The sequence below is a fragment of the Oncorhynchus masou genome, chromosome 30 (genome assembly GCF_036934945.1).
Source record: "Oncorhynchus masou masou isolate Uvic2021 chromosome 30, UVic_Omas_1.1, whole genome shotgun sequence".
Classification (NCBI taxonomy): Eukaryota; Metazoa; Chordata; class Actinopteri; order Salmoniformes; family Salmonidae; genus Oncorhynchus; species Oncorhynchus masou.
In genome coordinates this window covers 22081010-22101492 of record NC_088241.1, presented here as the reverse complement: position 1 = coordinate 22101492, position 20483 = coordinate 22081010, and the positions used below count along the sequence as shown (strand labels likewise).

Here is a 20483-nt window from a genome sequence, read left to right as displayed (position 1 = left end):
ACACCTAAAGACTCTCAGACCATAAGAAACAAGGTGCTTCAACAAAGTACGGAGTAAAGAGTCTGAATACTTACAGTACCAATCAAGAGTTTGGACACACTTACTCATTCAATGTTTTTTCTTTATTTTCACTATTTTCTACATTGTAGAATAATAGTGAAGACATCAAAACTATGAAATAACACGTATGGAATCATGTAGTAACCAAGGAAGTGTTAAACAAATCTAAATATATTTTTGATTCTTCAAAGTAGCCACCCTTTGCCTTGATAACAGCTTTGCACACTCTTTGCATTCTCTCAACCAGCTTCATGAGGAATCAATTCCCAACAGTCTTGAAGGAGTTCCCACATATGCTGTGCACTTGTTGGCTGCTTTTCCTTCACTCTGTGGAATAACTCATCCCAAACCATCTCAAATGGGTTGAGGTCGGGTGATTGTGGAGGCCAGGTCATCTGATGCAGCACTCAATCACTCTCCTTGGTCAAATAGCCCTTACACCGCCTGGAGGTGTGTTTGGATCATTGTCCTATTAAAAAACAAATGATTGTCCCACTAAGCGCAAACCAGATGGGATTGCGTATTTTCTGCAGAATGCTGTGGTAGCCGTTGTCGTGTCTTGACTATCATTAATGTGATTGACTGTTATTTTATGAAATAATTACATGCCACGTAAAAACAATTACGCTATTAAATCACTCATGTAACAATTAAGTAAGTAATTTAGGGCACCACGGACAAAGTTATTTAACAACTTATCTCCTGACTAAACTCTAAAGATATAAATATCTTTTACATCAGTCACAGCCAATTCATTAATTCTTATTTACTTTGTCTCATTCTGAATGTCGCAAAATCCTTGCATAGCTGCACGAACCATAGCATAAACGGTTAATCAGCGATATAGAAATTGGCTTAATTAGTTATTTACTAACTAAATAATCACACAGAATTACATTAACACACAAACAGAATCGCTTACCCATTGATTACTACATAATGCAAAGTCAAGTCCCTGGTGGACTAAAATCGATATGACGGCTTGGTAGACAATGGAAAGGGGTGGGGACAGATAAAGAGCGGGAAAGACAGACTGCACCAACTACATACATACAGCTGAGAACTATGCTCATGGAAATGTGAATACTTTGCACATGAACAGCCGCTCATTTGAAAGAATTGCAATGTACATATTTACATTTGTATGTCTTTGCTGTCTCTCTGTTGAAACCACTTGATCCTCTAGGGGAGTAATTCTACAGAGTATTTCTTAGTTGTAGCTTGCTCAGCGGGCTCTGTTATAAAGGTTGTTTGATAGGGAAATGTTCTTTTAGAATGGATCTTTCAGAGTACCTCCCGGTGCTTCTCGGTCGAGTTTACTAGACTAAAGTACTTAAACAGCTGCAGACTGAACGTTCCTGTGTAGTCTTCTTCATCTTCACTCGTGAAAGTTTTAGAGTTTCTAACCATTTTGTACCTTTGATGATCTTCATCAGATGGCACTCAAAGGACTTCATGTTACACAATAGATGTATGTTTTGTTCGATAAAGTTCATATTTATATCCAAAAATCTCTGTTTACATTGGCCCGTTATGTTTTGCCTCCAAAACATCCTGTGGAAGTGCAGAGAGCTACATCAATTTACAGAAATACTCATCATAAATGTTGATGAAAATTCAACTGTTATGCATGGAATTAAAGATATACTTCTCCTTAATGCAACCGCTGTGTCAGATTTCAAAAAACTTTACGGAAAAAGCACACCATGGAATAATCTGAGTAAAGCGCTCAGAGACCAAAACAAGCAATACAGATACCCGCCATGTTATGGAGTCAACAAAAGTCAGAAATAGCATTATAAATATTCACTTACATTTGATGATCTTCATCAGAATGCACTCCCAGGAATCCCAGTTCCACAATAATTGTTAGTTTTGTTCGATAAAGTCCATTTATGTCCAACTACCTTCTTTTTGTTCCCGCATTTAGTACAGTAATCCAAATGTGCAGGCACTAGGTCCAGACAAAGTCAAAAAAAAGTTATATTACAGTTCGTAGAAACATGTCAAACGATGTATATAATCAATCTTTAGGAAGTTTTTATCATAAAACTTCAATAATGTTTCAACCGGAGAATTCCTTTGTCTTTAGAAATGAAAGGGAATGGAGCTAACTCTCACGGTCACGCGCCTGACCTGGCCTTCTGGCAGACCCATGACTCAATCAGCTCTCATTCTCTCCCACTTCACAGTAGAAGCCTGAAACAAGGTTCTAAAGACTGTTGACATCTAGTGGAAGCCTTAGGATGTGCAATATGACCCCATAGACACTGTATATTGAATAGGCTAAGACTTGAAAACCTACAAACCTCAGATTTCCCACTTCCCGGTTTGATTTTGTCTCAGGTTTTTGCCTGCCATATGAGTTCTGTTATGCTCACAGACATCATTCAAACAGTTTTAGAAACTTCAGAGTGTTTTCTATCCTAATCTACTAATAATATGCATATCCTAGCATCTGGGTTTGAGTAACAGGCAGTTTACTCTGGGCATGCTTTACATCCGGACGTGAAAATACTGCCCCCTACCCCAAATAAGTTAAGTACCAAAGGGCCCTTCAAACTCTTTGGATTACAGAAATATTGTTTCATTATTCAACCTTTTGATGTTACTGTAATGCAACATCTCTCTCGTGAGTAACAAAGGGATTTAAGTTCTATTTCTGAAAGAGTGGGAGAGAGAGTTTTCTTTCAGGTATTTACGACAGTCATAAAACTGTGGTGGGAGAGGGGGGGGGGGATCTGGTGCATTTGATCCTCACCCAAAAGGGCAAGTCATGACCTCATGCCGGTTATGTGTGCCTTGAATTCTAAATAAATCCGTGACAGTGTCACCAGCAAAGCACCATCACACCACCTCCTCCATGCTTCATGGTGGGAACCACACATGCGGAGATCCCCTACTCTGCGTCTCACAAAGACTTGTCGATTGGAACCAAAAATCTCAAAGTTGGACTCATCAGGCCAAAGGACAGATTTCCACTGGTCTAATGCCCATTGCTCGTATTTCTTGGCCCAAGCAAGTTTCTTCTTCTTATTGGTGTCCTTTAGTAGTGGTTTCTTTGCAGCAATTCGACCATGAAGGCCTGATTCACGCAGTCTCCTCTGAACAGTTGATTTTGGAATGCCTGTTACTTGTGTAGGCTTTATTTGGGCTGCAATTTCTGATGCTGGTAACTCTAGTGAACTTCTCCTCTGCAGCAGAGGTAACTCTGGGTCTTCCTTTCTTGTGGCGGTCCTCATGAGAGCCAGTTTCATCATAGCGCATGATGGATTTTGTGAATGCACAAAGTTCTTGAAATGTTATGTATTGACTAACATTCCTGTCTTAAAGTAATGATGGACTGCCGTTTCTCTGCTTATTTGAGCTGTTCTTTCCATATTATGGACTTGGTCTTTTAACAAATAGGGCTATCTGCTGTATACCACCCCTACCTTGTCACAACTGCTTGTCTCAAACGCATTAAGAAGGAAAGAAATTCCACAAATTAACTTATTAACAAGGCACAGCTGTTAATTGAAATGCATTCCAGGTGACTATCTCAGGAATATGGTTGAGAGAATGCAGGAGTGTGCAATGCTGTCATCAAGGCAAAGGGTGGCTAATTTGAAGAATCTCAAATATAGAATATATTTTCATTTGTTTAACACTTTTTTGATTACTACATGATTCCATATGTGTTATTTCATAGTTTTGATGTCTTCACTATTATTCTACAATGTAGAAAATAGTCAAAAGAAAGAAACAACCCTGGAATAAGTAGGTGTGTCTAAACCTTTGACTGGTACTGTATGAACATTTGATATTTCCTTTTTATCGTATTCATAAATTTGCTCAAATTTCAAATAACCTTTTTTTGCTTTGTCCTTATGGGGCATTGTGTGTAGATTGATGAAGGGGGAAAAACGATTTAATATATTTTAGAATAAGGCTGTAATGTAACAAAATGTGTGGGGAAAAAAGTCAAGTCTCAACTCTTACCGAATGCACTTGTACATGTGCTTATTCAGCGTAGTATAGACTAAGTTATGACCTGATATAGGTTAGTAAGATGGTATGCGTCTGATGTAGGTTATGTTCTTCTGATGTAATAATATGTTGTCATTCTCCTGTCTCCTACAGAAGACGAGTCTGTGGGATTCATTTTAGAATTAAGGCTGTAATGTAACAAAATGTGGAAAAATTCAAGAGGTCTGAAAACTTTCAGATTGCACTATATGTAGGCTGGTGTAGGTATGTAGGGTCATTTAGAGGGTCAGAGAGGGAGCTTTAGATCTCTCCCTTTTAATTATGTATCTCAAAGCCAATCTGAAACATTGGATGGTGGAGGTGCTGTGGTTAGTTAGAGAAATGGGCTTAAGGGGGAATAAAACTGCCAGTCGAATGCAGAATCCCACTGTAATTCACGTAAAGTAGAAACATATGGTAGATGCTTTTATCCAAAGTGACTGATGCCTTGTAACAACAAAGACATTTGATATGTGTGGCCCATGTGGGAAACAAGTCCACAACTGATATTGAAAGCGCAATGCTCCAATCTATTGAGCTATCAGCACCGCACCAACTAATCACTTCCTTTACAGGATGTAAAACTCCAATCTGCATTGAGCTGAGATAGTTGACAATTGTACATAAATCTACTGTATGTGTTGTGTAAATACAAGGTACAGAGTTGTAGAGCTTTGTGTGTGAAATTGTGAGTTATAACTCTTGATGTTATTAGTCTCTCCTGTTACTTTTCCAGACTCTTCCAGACACACTGTCCAGAGGAGCATGATGACTACTTTCCCCAATGAGACAGAGGAGACAGGCTTCTCCTCCCTCTCTCCTTCATACCCCCCCTCCCCCTCCCTAACACCGTCCATCTTCCTCACCTCAAACCCTTCCTCTTCCTTTGCCTTCTCCCTCTCCACCTCCTCCTCCTCTCTGTCCAACTGTTCCAGCTCTCCATCGCCTTCCTCCCCTCCCTATAACTTCTACGCTGTGCTGCTGGTGCTGCTTATCTTCTGCGTGGTGTTTGGAAACATGCTAGTTTGTGTGGCGGTTTCGCGAGAGCGCGCCCTCCAGACCACCACCAACTACCTCATCGTCTCCCTGGCTGTGTCCGACCTGCTGCTGGCCACTCTGGTCATGCCCTGGGGCGTCTACCTGGAGGTGAGTGGGTAGGTGTGTGTGGAGGTGGGTGTCTGTGTGTTCGTACGTGTTTCTATCCATCTGGTAGCCAGTGTTTTTCTCTCTCTCACATTTGTCTGTCTCGTCCATGTCTTTACCTCCTAGTCTCTCTACACTAGTTCATTCGTAGGTGTTTCAAAAGCCCTCTCGGTTAACCTTTCTGGAAACGGGGGCAGTATTACTCAGGCCCAGAAGATAGGATAGGATATGCATATGCATGGTAGTATTGGATAGAACACACTCTAAAGCTTCCAAAACTGTTAAAATAATGTCTGTGAGTATAACAGAACTGATATGGCAGGTGAAAATCCATCCAGGAAATGCTATTATTTTGAAATGGCTGTTTTTCCATTGAAAGCCTATCCACCATACAAAGACTTACGACCCAGTTCACGAGCCCTAAGGCTTCCTCAGCATGTGGCCAATCTTTAGGCATTGTTTCAGGCTTTTTGTTTTTGAGGGAGAAACTCAATGTAAACAATGAAGGAGAAACACCACTTTCAATGAGTGGACAGTGGAAATTGCCAGAGATGTTTGCTGCGTGTGACCGGGAGCGCGCATTCTTGTTTTTTCTTTTCTATTGACGAAGATATTGTCCATGTGAAATATTATCGATTATTTATGATTGATTATAAACATTGTTTGACATGTTTCTACAAACTTTTATGGTACTTTTTGAATTTTTCGTCTGCCTGCTGTGAACGTGCTTTGTGCCAATAGATTACTGAACAAAACTCACCAACAAAACTGAGGTTTTTGGACATAAAGAGGGACTTTATCGAACAAAACAAACATTTATTGTGTAACATGGGGTCTTGTGAGTGCAACCATATGAAGATCATCAAAGGTAAGTGATTAATTTTATCGCTATTTCTGACTTTTGTTACTCCTCTACTTGGCTGGTTACTGTTTGTAATGTTTTGTGTTCTGGGGGCTGTCCTCAGATAATCGCATGGTATGATTTCGCCGTAAAGTCTTTGAAATCTGACAATGTGGTTGGATTAACAAGAAATGTATCTTTAAGCCGATGTATAACACTTGTATGTTTAAAAAAAAAATCTGCTAGCGGAACACCTATCCCTAATAGGTTTTAATGTCAAGGTAGCATGATCAATAACAGAAGCTACAGTTGGTTCCCATCAACAGTTTCTTCCCATCAACAGTTCCTTGTTGATCTGAATCTCTGAATCTGTCTTTGTTCTCCTTTCCTCCAGTCTATTATTCATAAGCATAACTGCATCCCAAATGGCACTTATTCCCTATCTAGTGCACTAATACTGTATGTGTCTCTTCCTAGGTGGTAGGGGAGTGGCGCTTCAGTCTCATCCACTGTGACATCCTCCTGACCCTGGACGTCATGATGTGTACTGCCAGCATCCTCAACCTCTGTGCCATCAGCATCGACAGGTACTCACACTTCCTCTCTCAATATACAGTATACTCTCTATATGTCTGTCTGTCTTGCTCTTTCTCACTCTCCCCTCATCGCTCTGCTCTCACACTCTCTCCAAAATTTGGATTGATTTCATAGTGCCCTTGCAGCAAAAAAATTTATTGTTTGCTTTCCCATAAAGAAAAATCAAAAATGTCCATCTTTTCGGGTAGAATCCTCACTTCTCAAGTATCATTTATCTTCTTAACATGAGCTTATTTTGTCCAACCAAACCCATACCCTTTTAAAACCGTTGAAGGAAATTGACAATTTCAGCAGCCTCAATACTTGTAGCCTTGTTTGTCCTTTTGTAGACTGAATCCCTCTAAATGTGAAGCCATATCTCAGGGATTAGTGTGGGTACTGTTCTTTGTTTGTGTCTGTCCCTGACCACCAACTCTGTGGAGGGATGACTGTCTCCTCTTCTCACACCAGGCTTTCTATGGAGGACACTTAGATTGGTTTGTCACGCTGCTGCACTGTGAAACTGACTTGGACAGCTTTTGTTTGTGTTTGCCTGGTGAATGAGAGGAACTGACAATGCAACTTAACTTAGTGTGGGCGGTGGTGGACAAGGTGTTTATGTGCATGTGTAGTTGGTTGTGCGTGTGTGTAGGTGTTAGCTCTAAATACAGCATATGTGTGCAGGTACACGGCGGTGGCGATGCCCATGCTGTATAACACCAGATACAGCTCCAGGAGGAGGGTGGCTCTGATGATTGCTGCCGTGTGGTTCCTCTCCTTCGCCATCTCCTGCCCTCTGCTGTTTGGACTCAACAACACAGGTCTCTGTTTGTCTTTCTCTCATTTTCTCTGTCTCACTCGCTGTCTCTTTATCCCCCTCCCCCCTCTTTCTCAGTGACCACATTTACATGCACACCAATATCCTATTATTATTCGGGAGTTGACGCATATAAACGTCATATTCCGTTTACAACAACCCGAAAAAGCTTGTATCCAGGTAATAATAAAGCCGGGTAAGATGCCTGGGATATGCTGATATGCCCCAGATGATTTAAATAAAGTAATGCTCACCAGAACAATGTCTTACATCGATAGAATGAATGCATTAGTAATCTAGTTAAAAGCAACAGTAAAGTTGTCTGTTTCGATTAGGGGCCCGGGAAGAAAATGCAATAACTCCAAAACAGTGGAAAGATTGGTCCTGTGCAAAATGTCCAATTGTCATCAGTTTGACCGGTTTTAAGGAAATTAAAAGCTGAGAAAAAGTCATTTCTGATAAGACTTCAGTTTGTCTTGGGTGCATATTTTATGTGGTTGAAATATTGTCTGCTTGCGTAAGTGTCAAATATAACACATTACACGCGTATTCGCATTTGATGGTTAAAGAAATCTTTCTCCACTCCTGTACCTGAGTCAAAATTTTACATTTGTATAATTTCAATGCAAGAAATGCATAATTATGCAGGAGTTAATATGATATTACGCTACATGTGAGTGGTCATAGGCCTACATTCAATGCAAATTGTATTTGTCACATGCGTGAAATGCTTACTTACAAGCCCTTAACCAACCATGCAGTTTTAAGAAAATAAGAGTTCAGAAAATATTTACTAAATAAACTAAAGTAAAAAAAGTAACACAATAAAATAACAATGATAAGGCTATATACAGGGGATACAGGTACCGAGTCAATGTGCGGGGATACAGGTTAGTTAAGGTAATTTGTAAATGTGCTGAAGGTAGGGGTAAAGTGACTATGCATAGATAATAAACAGCGAGTAACAGCAGTGTAAAAGCAAAGAGGGTTGGTGTCAATGCAAATAGTCCGGGTGGCCATTTGATTCATTGTTCAGCAGTCTTATGGCTTTGGGGAAGAAGCTGTTAATTAGCCTTTTGGACCAAGACTTGGTGCTCTGGTGCTGCTTGTCGTGCAATAGCAGAGAGAACAGTCTATGACTTGGGTGACTGGAGTCTGTGACAATTTTTTTGGCCATCCTCTGACACCGCCTTGGTGTGTTTAGTATAGTAGGTCCTGGATGGGGGCAAGTAGTCCATGATCTTGTCCCCAGTGATGTACTGGGCCACACAGTCGCAGGGAGTACAGGAGGGAACTACCTGAGGGGCCCCGGTAGCACCTTATGGTTGGATGCCGAGCAGTTGCCATACCAGGCATTGATGCAACCGGTCAGGACACTCTCTGTAGGATGCTCTCTGGTGCAGCTGTAGAACTTTGAGGATGTGTTGTTGCTTACCCTTACCACCTGGCTGCGGCCCGTCATCTTTGTGGGCACTATGGTGTTGAACACTGAGCTGTAGCTGAAAAGAAGGTCGACGACATCCGATCCTCGTTTGCTAAAGTCAAACGACACCGCTGGTTCTGCTCACACTGCCCTAGCGGACTCAAGCCAAATCTTTTCAGTCTCCTGAGTTGGAAAAGGAGTTGTCGTGCCCTCTTCACGGCTGTCTTGGTGTGTTTAGTCCATGATAGTTTGTTGGTGCTGTAGACTCCCATTGATGTGAATGGGGGCGTGTTCGGCCCTCCTTTTCCTGTAGTCCATGATCAGCTCCTTTTGTCCCTATGGGCTGTCTCAATGTTAATGACTTAACGATGGTGTTGGAATCGTGCTTGGCCACACAGTCATGGGTAAACAGGGAGTACAGGAGGGAACTAAGCACCAACCACTGAGGGGCCCCGGTTTTGAGGATCAGCATGGCAGATGTGTTGTTGCTTACCCTTACCACCTGGCTGCGGCCCGTCAGGAAGTCCAGGATCCAGTTGCAGAGGAAGGTGTTTAGTCCCAGGGTACTTAGCTTAGCTATGATCTTTGTGGGCACTATGGTGTTGAACACTGAGCTGTAGTCAATGAACAGTATTCTCACATAGGTGTTCATTTTGTCCAGATGCGAAAGGCCAGTGTGGAGTGCAATTGAGATTGTGTCATCTGTGGATCTGTTGGGGTGGTATGCAAATTGTTGATGGATCTAGGGTTTCCGGGAGAATGGTGTTGATGTGAGCCATGACCAGCCTTTCAAAGCATTTTATGTCTACCGACGTGAATGCTATGGGGCAGTAGTCATTTTAGGTAGGTTACCTTTGTGTTTTTGGGCACAGCGACTATGGTGGTCTGCTTCAAACATGTAGATTTTACAGACTCTGTCAGTGAGAGTTTGAAAATGCCAGTGAAGTCACTTGCTCGGGGTACATGTCCTGGTAATCCGTCTGGCCCCACACCCTTGTGAATGCTGTGGCCTGTTTAAAGATCTTACATCAGCTATGTAGGGGTGCTCTCATGCATGCTACAGTGTTGCTTGCCTCGATGCAAGCATAAATGGCATTTAGCCCGTCTGGTAGGCTCGCGTTAATGGGCAGCTCTCGGCTGGGATTGCCTTTGTAGTCCGCAATAGTTGGCAAGCCCTGCCACATCCGACAAGCGTAAGAGCTGGTGTAATAGGATTCAATCTTAGTCCTGTATTGATGCTTTGCCTGTTTGATGGGTCTTCTGAGGGCATAGCGGGATTTCTTATAAGCGTCCGGATTATTGACCCGCGCTTTGAAAGCGGCAACTCTCGCCTTTAGCTTGGTGCGGATGTTGCCTGTAATCTATGGCTTCTGGTTGGATAATGTACGTACGTACGTACGTACGTACGTACGTACGTACGTACTTGGGGATGACTCGTCAATGCAGTTATTGATGAAGCCGGTGACTGAGGTAGTATACTCCTTCTTTTCCATTGGATGAATCCCGGAACATATTCCAGTCTGTGCTAGCAAAACAGTCCTGTAGCATAGCATCCGCGTCATCTGATCACTTCTGTATTGAGCGAGTCACTTGTACTTCCTGCTTTAGTTTTTGCTTGTAAACAGGAATCAGGAGGATATAATTATGGTCAGATTTGCCCAATGGAGGGTGAGAGAGAGCTTTGTACGCATCTCTATGTGTGGAGTAAATGTGGTCTAGAGTTTTTTTCCCTCTGATTGCACATTTGACATACTGGTAGAAAGTAGGTGGAATGGATTTAACCCTTGTGTAATCTTAACATTCTGTATACTCCCCTTGTCCTAAGGGTAACAAATGACTCGCCTTCACTTTACCCCTAAAATAAAGAATAAAATAAGAATAAAACAAGATACAAAACAAAAACATGAAGAAGATTAATCAATCCACTCTAATTAGCACATGTAGGACAGTATGTAAGTGTATGTGCGCATGGACTTTGCAGATGTATTTCTCACATGTACAGCACATTAGTATTTGTTTTTACAGTCCTTCTTTGGGGGGTAGACGTGGCATCTCCTCCTCTTGCCTGCCCCAGCTGCAGCCTCAGGTGGATCAGCACAAGATTCAGCCCCTTGAACAGCTTTCACAAGCGCTGCAGAGGCTGCTGTGCGGGGAAGGTGCTCCCTTCTTTGAATGTGTGGGTTTACAAGTGCCTTTCCCAGCTGCTCCAGGAACACCCTCCTCTTGTTCCGCTTATCAGGCATCCAGGTAGGGTTGATCTTGTTACATATCACAAAGGCATTGTATGAGGACACATCAATTATGTTATGGATGATGGATTCTAATGAAGTGAAGGATAAAGCCGATATTGTAGTTTTTTTTTAACAAGTACGTCGTATCTGCTGGTTCAGTTTTTGATCATGGTGGGGCCCAGGCAGGTCCAGACAACCTGGACCCCTACCTCTTAAAGACTGCAGCTGCTATTATTACTGAACCTGTGGCTCACATTTTCAACGTGAGTCTCTTGACCAATTCCATACCCAACATTTGGAAATCAGCTTATGTCCTTCCAATGCTAAAGGGTGGAGATCCCTCAGATGCTAATAACTATAGTCCTATCTCTAAACTCCCTATCCTGGCCAAAGTCTATTAATCCCTAGTGAACTCACTGTTCAAAAACATCTTAATTGAAAAGAACATACTGAGTGGGGTTCAGTCTGACTTTAGATCGGGGCATAGCACCGCAACTGCAGCTACGGAAGTGGCAAATAACATTAATGCACTTGATAAAAAGCAACATTGTGCTGCTCTGTTTGTGGATTTATCAAAGGCATTTGATTCAGTTGACCATGAATTGTTGCTAGCTAGACTCTATCTAGCTAGACTTTGTCTTTCTGACAGAACACAATGTGTATGTACTGACAATCACAAGTCTAGCTTTCTTGAGATTAATAGAGGTGTGGCCCAGGGTTCCATTTTTAGCTCCTGTGTTCTCAATTTTGATAAAATATTTGGTAAATTAGATGCAACCAGCATAGTTACATCTATATGCAGATGATACCGTTATATATTCATGTGCTCCTTCTCTGGTTCAGGCTGTTGAAGAGCTCCATACTGTTTTTCAGTCACTGCAGGCCTCTATGGTCTCAAACTGGTCTTGAATGTACAAAAAAACAAAATTCAAGACCTATACCAGAGCTAGAAGTCTTCCAGAGAACGTTAGCATTGTCACATCTGGTGGCTTATCCGTTGAAAAGGTGTCATCCTACAAATACCTCAGTGTTTGGTTGGATGACAAGTTGTCCTTTAAAGTTCATGTGGATAATCTTGTGACAAAGCTTAAATTGAAATTGGGTTTTTATTTTTGTAATAAGGCTTGCTTCCCACTTATGGCTATAAAGAAGCTTGTTCAGGCCACTTTTCTCTCTGTAATTGATTATGGTGACTTGTTGTATATGCATGCAACCACCTCCGTCTTACAGAGACTGGACTCTGTTGTCATGCATCCTTGCGCTTTATTACAAATGCCAAGTCACTCACCCACCATTGCACCAAATGGTAGGTTGGACCTTACTTTATATGCACAGAAAGTTACATTTGTATGTGTTCATCTATTAAATCCTTTTGGCTAAACTCCCTCTACCTCTGTAGTCTGGTCTCCTTCACCACCAGCAGTTACCATACCCGGTCTGCTAGGTGGTTGCTACTTAGTCCCCAGGACATTCACAGTATTAGGCAAGACTGCCTTCTCTGCTTGTGCACCAGACGCATGGAATAATCTACAATCCATGCTTCATCGAGATATGTTAGTGCCACTGAATTGGTTAAAAATATTGATGGGAGACTGTTACAGAGGAGTGTAAATGTTTTTTTGTTTTTTTGACTGGATCATGTTGTATTGTTGTATGTTTTAATTATGTAATGTATTGATTGGGGCGGCAGGTAACCTAGTGGTTAGAGCGTTGGATTAGTAACCGAAAGGTTGCAAGATTGAATCCCTGAGCTGACAAGGTGAAAATCTGTCGTTCTGCCCCTGAACAAGGCAGTTAACTGACTTTTCCAAGGCCATCTTTGAAAATAAGAATTTGTTCTTAACTGACTTGCCGAGTTAATAAAGGTAAAATAAAATACAAAACATTGTTGCTGCCTTCTTGGCCAGGTCTAACCTTGAAAAGGAGACACTGCGTCTCGATGGGCTTTTCCTGGTTAAATAAAGGTTAAATAAAAAAATGGAAGATGACCAGGGGCCAGTGGGCAGTCATCCTCCTGCAGCTGTAAATTCCAATCACCTTGTCCAGGTAGTCCACGCCTCCTTTGTTGTGGTGGTATTCCATGATGATGGCTGGCTTCCTGTCCTCACGATCACTGATCGCAGCCTTTTTGTGCAATGTGCTCAGGGGGACCACTTTCTTGTTCCTCTTTGAGTGGCAAGAAACTAGAGTGGTGGTGGGGATGAAGGCAAACTTTGATGAGAAGGTCTCTCTCCCCTTTGTTGCGAGGAGTGCAGGGGGGAACTCAGGCTTGTTCTTTCTAACTGTGCCAACCATGGTGATCTTCCGCTTCAGGAGATGCAGGCTGAGTTCAATCAGTAGCACACATAATCTCAATTTCTCATTGTGTGTGTGGGGGGAGTGTTTTTGTGGTGTAAATAATTGTATAACTGCAGAGTCAAAAAATAACCGTAAGACCATCTTTGTACCCTGGTGGTGTACAGCTTTCATGAAAATATGATCAAAGGTGATGTTTCACTTCTTCTAATGTTGGTGTCACTTTAGGAAAAGTAATCAAATTTCAAGTTGAAAAAATATAATTTAGGGGGTTTTCTCTGCTGTTAAACATAGTGGCGGGTCATTTTTTACCCTTAAGACAACACAATGGTTATGTTTTCTTGCATTAAAGTCCCCAGCCACTAGGAGTGCCGCTTCTGGATGAGCATTTTCCTGTTTGCCTATGGCCCTATACAGCTCGTTGAGTGCTGTCTCAGTGCCAGCATCGGTTTGTGTTGGTAAATAGACAGCGATGAAAAATATAGATGATAACCTCTCTTGGTAGGTAGTGTGGTCTACAGCTTATCATGAGGTACTCTACCTCAGGCGAGCAATACCTCAAGACTTCCTTAATATTAGACATTGCGGACCAGCTACTATTGAAAAATAGACACACACCACCACCCCTCGTCTTACCGGAGGTAACTGTTCTGTCTTGCCGATGCACGGAAAACCCAGCCAACTGTATATTATCCGTGTCGTCGTTCAGCCACGACTCGGTGAAACATAAGATATTATAGTTTTAATGTGCCGTTGGTAGAATGGTCTCGAACGAAGCTCATCCAGTTTATTCTCTAGTGATTCCTCATTGGCCAATAGAACGGATGTAAAGGTGGGGTTACTCACTCGCCAACTAATTCTCACAAGGCACCCGGATCTGTGCCTCCTGTATCGCTGTCTTCATGCGAATTACAGGGATTTGGGCCTGGTCTGGGAGCAACAGTATACCCTTTGTGTCACCCATTAAATAAAAAATCTTTGTCCAGTTCGAGGTGAGTAATCGCTGTTCTGATATCCAGAACCTCTTTTCTGTCATAAGAAACGGTAGCAGAAACATTATTTACAAAATATGTTGCAAAGAACAACACGATTGGTTAGGAGCCCGTAAAACGGCAGTCATCCCCTCCGGCGCCATTGTTCATCAGTGTTCATATTTCAGATACTATTCCATTTAACCCATATAATTAAATGATGAACATTCTGTTTATTCATGGATACAGGGATACTCATGGGCAGAATATCAAAGGTGCATGTAAACAGCTTATCCGGAATAAGACCTTAAGCGGGATATGAGCTAATATCCAGAAAACTTTGAACGTGGTCAATGACTCTAGGCCAAGGCTACAGAAACGTTATTTTTGCCCCTGTCCCGCCCCTCCTTAAACAGAGTGACTGAGCACTGAGCAGCAGCTTAATAGGGGTCGACGAGTGGATCCCTCATGCACAGAAATCTCTGTGTTTTTTTGTTGCGGCAGCAAGTCGTGTTCCAGAAAATCCAGAACCACATCCACTCCAATGAATCTATTCAATGGAATCACAAGTGCACTAGTCTCCTTTACTCATTCGTTCGAGGAGAGACATAAACATGGCACGGGAAGACGCACGTGAAGAAACCCACGCTCCGTTTGTTATTAGCTGTGTAAAATAAACATTGCAGTCTTCCAGTCCATCTGTTGTGAGCCTGGAAGATTGCAGCCCTACTGGATATCTGGGTATCGCCAGTTGGTGAGAGACAAAAAATGAATAATTAGTTAGATAGGGTTACATCTGTTTAGTCATGATGCGCAGTTATTTATTGAACTGCATTGTTGGTTAAGGGCTTGTTACTAAGCATTTCACGGTAAAGTCTACACATGTTCTATTCGGCGCATGTGACAAATGTGATTTGATTTGCAGTAATTGCAATCACTAAGAACACCATGCATGCACACACACACACATACCACACACACACACACTACTGCTTACTAACAGCTTTCAGCTCTGTATGCTTTAATCAGTCAACACGTTTCAATGAAAGAGGGACTCATTGATTGGCCTGTCGGTCCACATCCACAATACAGAATTATTTACCAGTGATGCGGTGATGTTTACCAGTGATGTCATTTTAAGTCGGAGGACGTGCCCATCATCACGTTTCGCTCAATATGGTATATTGTTTTTAAAAATGTTTGCGTCGTCTCGTCGGAGCGGTAGCTCGTGCGAAAACAAGGAAACTGAGGTTTGGAACATAAGCTCCTACCGTGAGGATGGGGCTGAAGAGAGTACTGCTTTCGTATGCAAAGGCTGCATAGCTGGATGCAACTGGATGGCAACAACCACTCTAGCTGGAGTGGCCAACACTAAAAGCCATTTTATGCTTGATCTGAAAAATGTGGTCAGGAGGTTTCGTAGGGAGGGTGTGACGCAATTGTGGAGCATCTGGAGGCACGCAGAGGCCAAATCAAGCTCTGTTCCGCATGTCTGTGTGCCTCTCAAATTTTGGAACAATTCGAAGGGCTTCATATAGCTCCACATTGACGTGATTGGTTGACTGTCCCTGAGGGCGAGAACACAAACTCATTTTCTTGACAGCGTCCTTCACAACAGCTCTGTGCTTCTCGGCAAAGCGCAAGAAGTATAAATGCCCTGACATCTGTAGAGGCCATATCGCAGTAAATGCTCTACGTCCACTGCAGATGTCGGATTGACCATTCAGCGCCTTTAATCCGCATGTTAACATTCAGTCACCTTTTGAGAGCGCCTCTAGCCTTTGAATACGTTGCTGGGAAAACAAGAGATGATGTGGCGTTCAGGGTCATCATGTGTCCTATAGAAAGGCTATGGTTATACTGTATATGGGGAAGCTTGAGTTTATTGGATTGGACCTACCACCTAAATGTCCAATTCAACAAAAAGGCAGTATCTTACAGTGTGCAACATATAGTCATTTGCTAGCAGCTGTATAATGTTGAAAGGATTCAACGAGACTGTAGTGTGTTGTGCTATAGGCCGTGGCCTGGCCTTATAAGAAGCATATATTAAATGCCTTTCAAATGTTGCATCCAGCTTGAATATGAAGAGGAAAAGCAAATGTTGAATGCTTATGTACCCGTCTTCTCTGGAGCTAAACCAGGCATTTACTTGGTTGCCACACCATTACAGAGTGGACTTAGCCAAAGATGTCAATGCGGTTAAATATATCGATCTGACCTGAACTGTAGAGGAAAACTTCTCTCTTGCCTTAACATCCACCTCCTCCCACCTGTCCCCACTCCCAAACAACATCTCTGTGTTTCTATCCACCTCTTCTCATCCCCTTCACTCCATCAGCCAGTCGGGAGGAGACCAAGTGTGCCTTCGCTGATCCGTCCTTCGTGGTCTACTCATCCGTGGCCTCCTTCTACGTTCCGTTCATTGTGACCCTGCTGGTGTACGCCCAAATCTGTGTGGTGCTGCGGAGGCGGGGCCGACGCACTGTGCCCCGTAGACACGGCCTGCACCCACAGGGAGGAGGCAAGACGGGGGAGGGCCACAGGCACAGGAAGGTTCATGACTAGTCAATCAATCTATCAATCAACTAATCAGCCAGTCATCAATCAATTAACCCCATAAAACTGCCAGCCAATAAAGCTTGATTTTAGAAGACAGTAGGTCCAAAAGCAAGCATCTTTGACTTTCTATCCCTCATTCTTTTCTCTCCCTTCATCTTCTCAGAACAAGTGTACTCACCCTGAGGATGTGAAGCTGTGCACTCTGATCATGAGGCCCCCCACCAGCGCCCCCCAACGCAAGAAAGTGGTAAGTCGCTGAAACACTGTGAGCCACTGCACAGGGGAACTACTGTGACCATAAAGTTGGATCCCGAAATCTCCTATAACATGAGCCATATATTTTAACTACAGTACACATCTCTACATCTCTCGCTGTTTCTCTGTCTCCATTTGTCTCTCCCTTCCCATCTTTTCTTCCTGTCCCCCCCCCCTATTAGACGTTAGTGAAGGAGGCGGTGGTGCACCCCCTGGATGAGGAACCTGTGGGGCGTGGTTTCCTGTCCCAGTTAGACCAGAGCCTCCCCCCACCTCACCACCCTCCCGCCTCCGGACGAGCCACCAAGGTCTCTCTTTCGATCTCGGTGGCGCCCGCGCCCTTCCTGGCCCTTTCCCCTTCGGTGGCACCACGCTCCGCCCTCGTACCCCGCCGTGCCACCTTCGAGGACGGCGTAAGTGGCCGCGAGCGATGGAGGGAGCGAAATGCAGACAGGGAGAAGGGAGCGAAGGAGAGGGTGAAAGGGACTCTGTCGCAGCAGAAGGAGAGGAAGGCGACCCAGATGCTGGCTATCGTGCTAGGTGAGAGAAACTGGAGGAGACAATGAGGGTGGCTGAATAAAGTGTGTTTCAGACAGTCCCAATTCACTCCTTCCCCCTTCCCCTAGGCCCTTCAATGTTTGATGATCTGAAGGGAAGGGGCAGAGAGTGAATTGAGACTGAATAAGTCGTCACCTTTTAATTCTCCTCACTCCTCTGTAAGGTGTGTTCATCATCTGCTGGCTACCCTTCTTCCTGACCCATGTGCTGAAGGCCCACTGTGCCAGCTGCTGTATCTCCCCCTCCCTGTACAGTGCTGTCACCTGGCTGGGCTACCTCAACAGTGCCGTCAACCCCGTCATCTACACCACCTTCAACATCGAGTTCCGTAAGGCCTTCATCAAGATCCTAAACTGCTGAGTACAGGGAAGAAGAAGAGGAGGGGGGAGAGTGGGAGGAAGGACAAGTGTGAAAAGTGTTTGAGTAGTGGAGAGAGTCAAAAGAAAGGTCATAGACTAGAAATGAAACTAAAGAAGTGAAAGAGAGGGGTGGAAAAGACAAGAAGGGAATGGAAGGAGAGATAGAGGGGAATGTAGAGAGGCAACAGAGAAGATAAAAAAAGATAATTTATGAGGTCAAACAGAAGAGCAAGTGAATCAAATTTACAGAAATACCAAATCAAAAACAGCCCTGGGAATTATAAAGAGATGTACACTTCTGTAAATATAAAACATAACCGGGTGGAGAGAGATATTCGGAAGGTTCTATGGGAAGAGATGGGAGTCTCATGGGGTAGGGCACAAACAGTGGCAAAATACAGACTACAGTGGCAGAAGACTGTCCCACTACGTACGAGGATGACTAAGTAAATGTATTGCTCTCTGATTCCTACTCTCACATATAATGTCAAAGCGTCTGCAGACATTGTCCTGTTTTTACTCTGATACAGTTATTTACAGTTTGTAAATGACGTTAATTAAATTACAGAGGTAGTCTTTTAAGGAGATACACATTCAATCTGCACCATCAAGCGCAATTTTTCTCCAATAGCCGTCTTGTTGTGCCGTCCCAGTGTAAACAAGCCTATAAGAGATGTATTATATTAAGAACATGATGATGTTGGTGAAGATATGATGCCATGGTGATATGATGAGCGACTAATCAAGGTTTGTTCATAAAGTATATGTATATATTGTTGTTTAGAGTTTGTTAATGTGAGCTCTGCTGTAAATATCTGTATTACTGTTATTGTACAGATACATGTAATAAATTATATATTCTACTCATGTTGTTGCTAGTCTATTTCAAGTTTGCTGTGGGTTAGGGTCAAGTCGGATTGAAGTCAGTCAATTCTGGAAATAAAGATATTTTACAATTGAATAATAACTTAGAGAAAAGTTGTATTTTCAATGACGACTTGTTCAGCTGAGGAGAAGCTATTTCAAAAGTCTAGCCGTTTTTGTATTTTAAATTAAAACACTTCCTGAATTGACTTACTTCAATTCAAATTGACCCCAACCCTGCTGTACTGGTCAAACAATAAACAGAATTTGACTAATTGGTTTTCAAAACTGCATTTGCTCTCTACGTTGATCTTTGGCTCTTCTCTCGCCACTTTAACCTCACCCCTCTGGTGGTGAAGCAGTGGATGCTCCCTATGCTTGTCTGCCAACACCGAACTGTCTGCTACAGTAACGTGAGAGGCCAAACAAATGCTGCTGATGTGAAACAGAACTCATGCACACAGATATAGTTGGTCAGTGTAAGTCATGGTTAGGTCACTGACTGCGTTTGTGCGTGCCCCCCATTGGTAACTCCTATCCCATCAATAAACATTGCGTGTTAAACTGCGTGTCAAACTGCCCCATACAAATCATGTGTTTTTGTCATACTGTATGCAAACTAACCTAGGAAATCATATAAAATTGAGAAGCCCTTCAAATACGAATGGCTTTATTGTATATTTAAAACATAAGTATGTTTGTTTTCATTCAGTATACTGTGTATGTGTCTGTGCACCTCTGTAACTGAGTATCTGCGAGTGTAAATGACTCAGCGGTATAGTATACATTACCCTCTGTTAAACTCTGACCCTGGCTCACAATTATTCACGTGCATATTTCATGATCCCCGATGACAAGAGTGCGTAGATCTGTTACAGCCCTACCTTGTTCAGGACTGCTCACACCTATCTACAGAGGAGAGAAAGATGGTGTAACTCATGAGGGGAGGGATGATGGGGGGTGAGATAATGAATCGATTAGGAAAGGAACATGGTTGGGTACGGAAGGAGGAGTGCTGGTAGAAGAAGAGACAAAAGAGGAGCGGCCTGGTGAAAATAAACTGAAGAAGACCAAGCTTGGGATAGACAATGCATTTGACAGAATTGTTGCCACTATTTGAAAGATGTTTTTATTGTGACTTTGGAATTCCAACTGAGTGAAGGAGCAATAGATTAAGTTGAATAATCCCTGATGAAGTAGAGACAGCTCTCTATGGCTAGTATCTACACTCTTTTTTTGTAAACAAAATGTCCTTGCCTAATCTACAATGGGTGGTATTTGATTGATTTCCCAGCAAGCTTCTAATTCTTTATAGCAGTTATGCTCTTTCTTATCATTTTCTATTTAACTCTCATTCATGCACACAATTCTGTCGATTCAGAACCGACAGCACAAAACTTCTGGAGGACAATGTGTATACAGATACGTTAATAAATCCTATGTGTGCTTGTAAGAACAGAGATTGTGTCAAGATGTAAACATTCACACTTAAAACACATTGTACAGGTTCTTATAAGCGT

General features: G+C 42.7%; 1 protein-coding gene across 1 annotated transcript; it reads left to right on the top strand.

The window, feature by feature from the left end:
* The first annotated feature begins 1870 nt into the window (after positions 1 to 1870).
* Positions 1871 to 18962, top strand: LOC135522354 (D(2) dopamine receptor A-like). Its single transcript, XM_064948516.1, has 7 exons — positions 1871 to 5214; positions 6530 to 6639; positions 7313 to 7449; positions 16707 to 16921; positions 17091 to 17174; positions 17365 to 17722; positions 17904 to 18962. The coding sequence occupies exons 1-7, from the start codon at positions 4774 to 4776 to the stop codon at positions 18098 to 18100; spliced, it is 1542 nt and encodes a 513-aa protein (XP_064804588.1). The 5' UTR covers positions 1871 to 4773; the 3' UTR covers positions 18101 to 18962.
* Positions 18963 to 20483: the final 1521 nt, after the last annotated feature.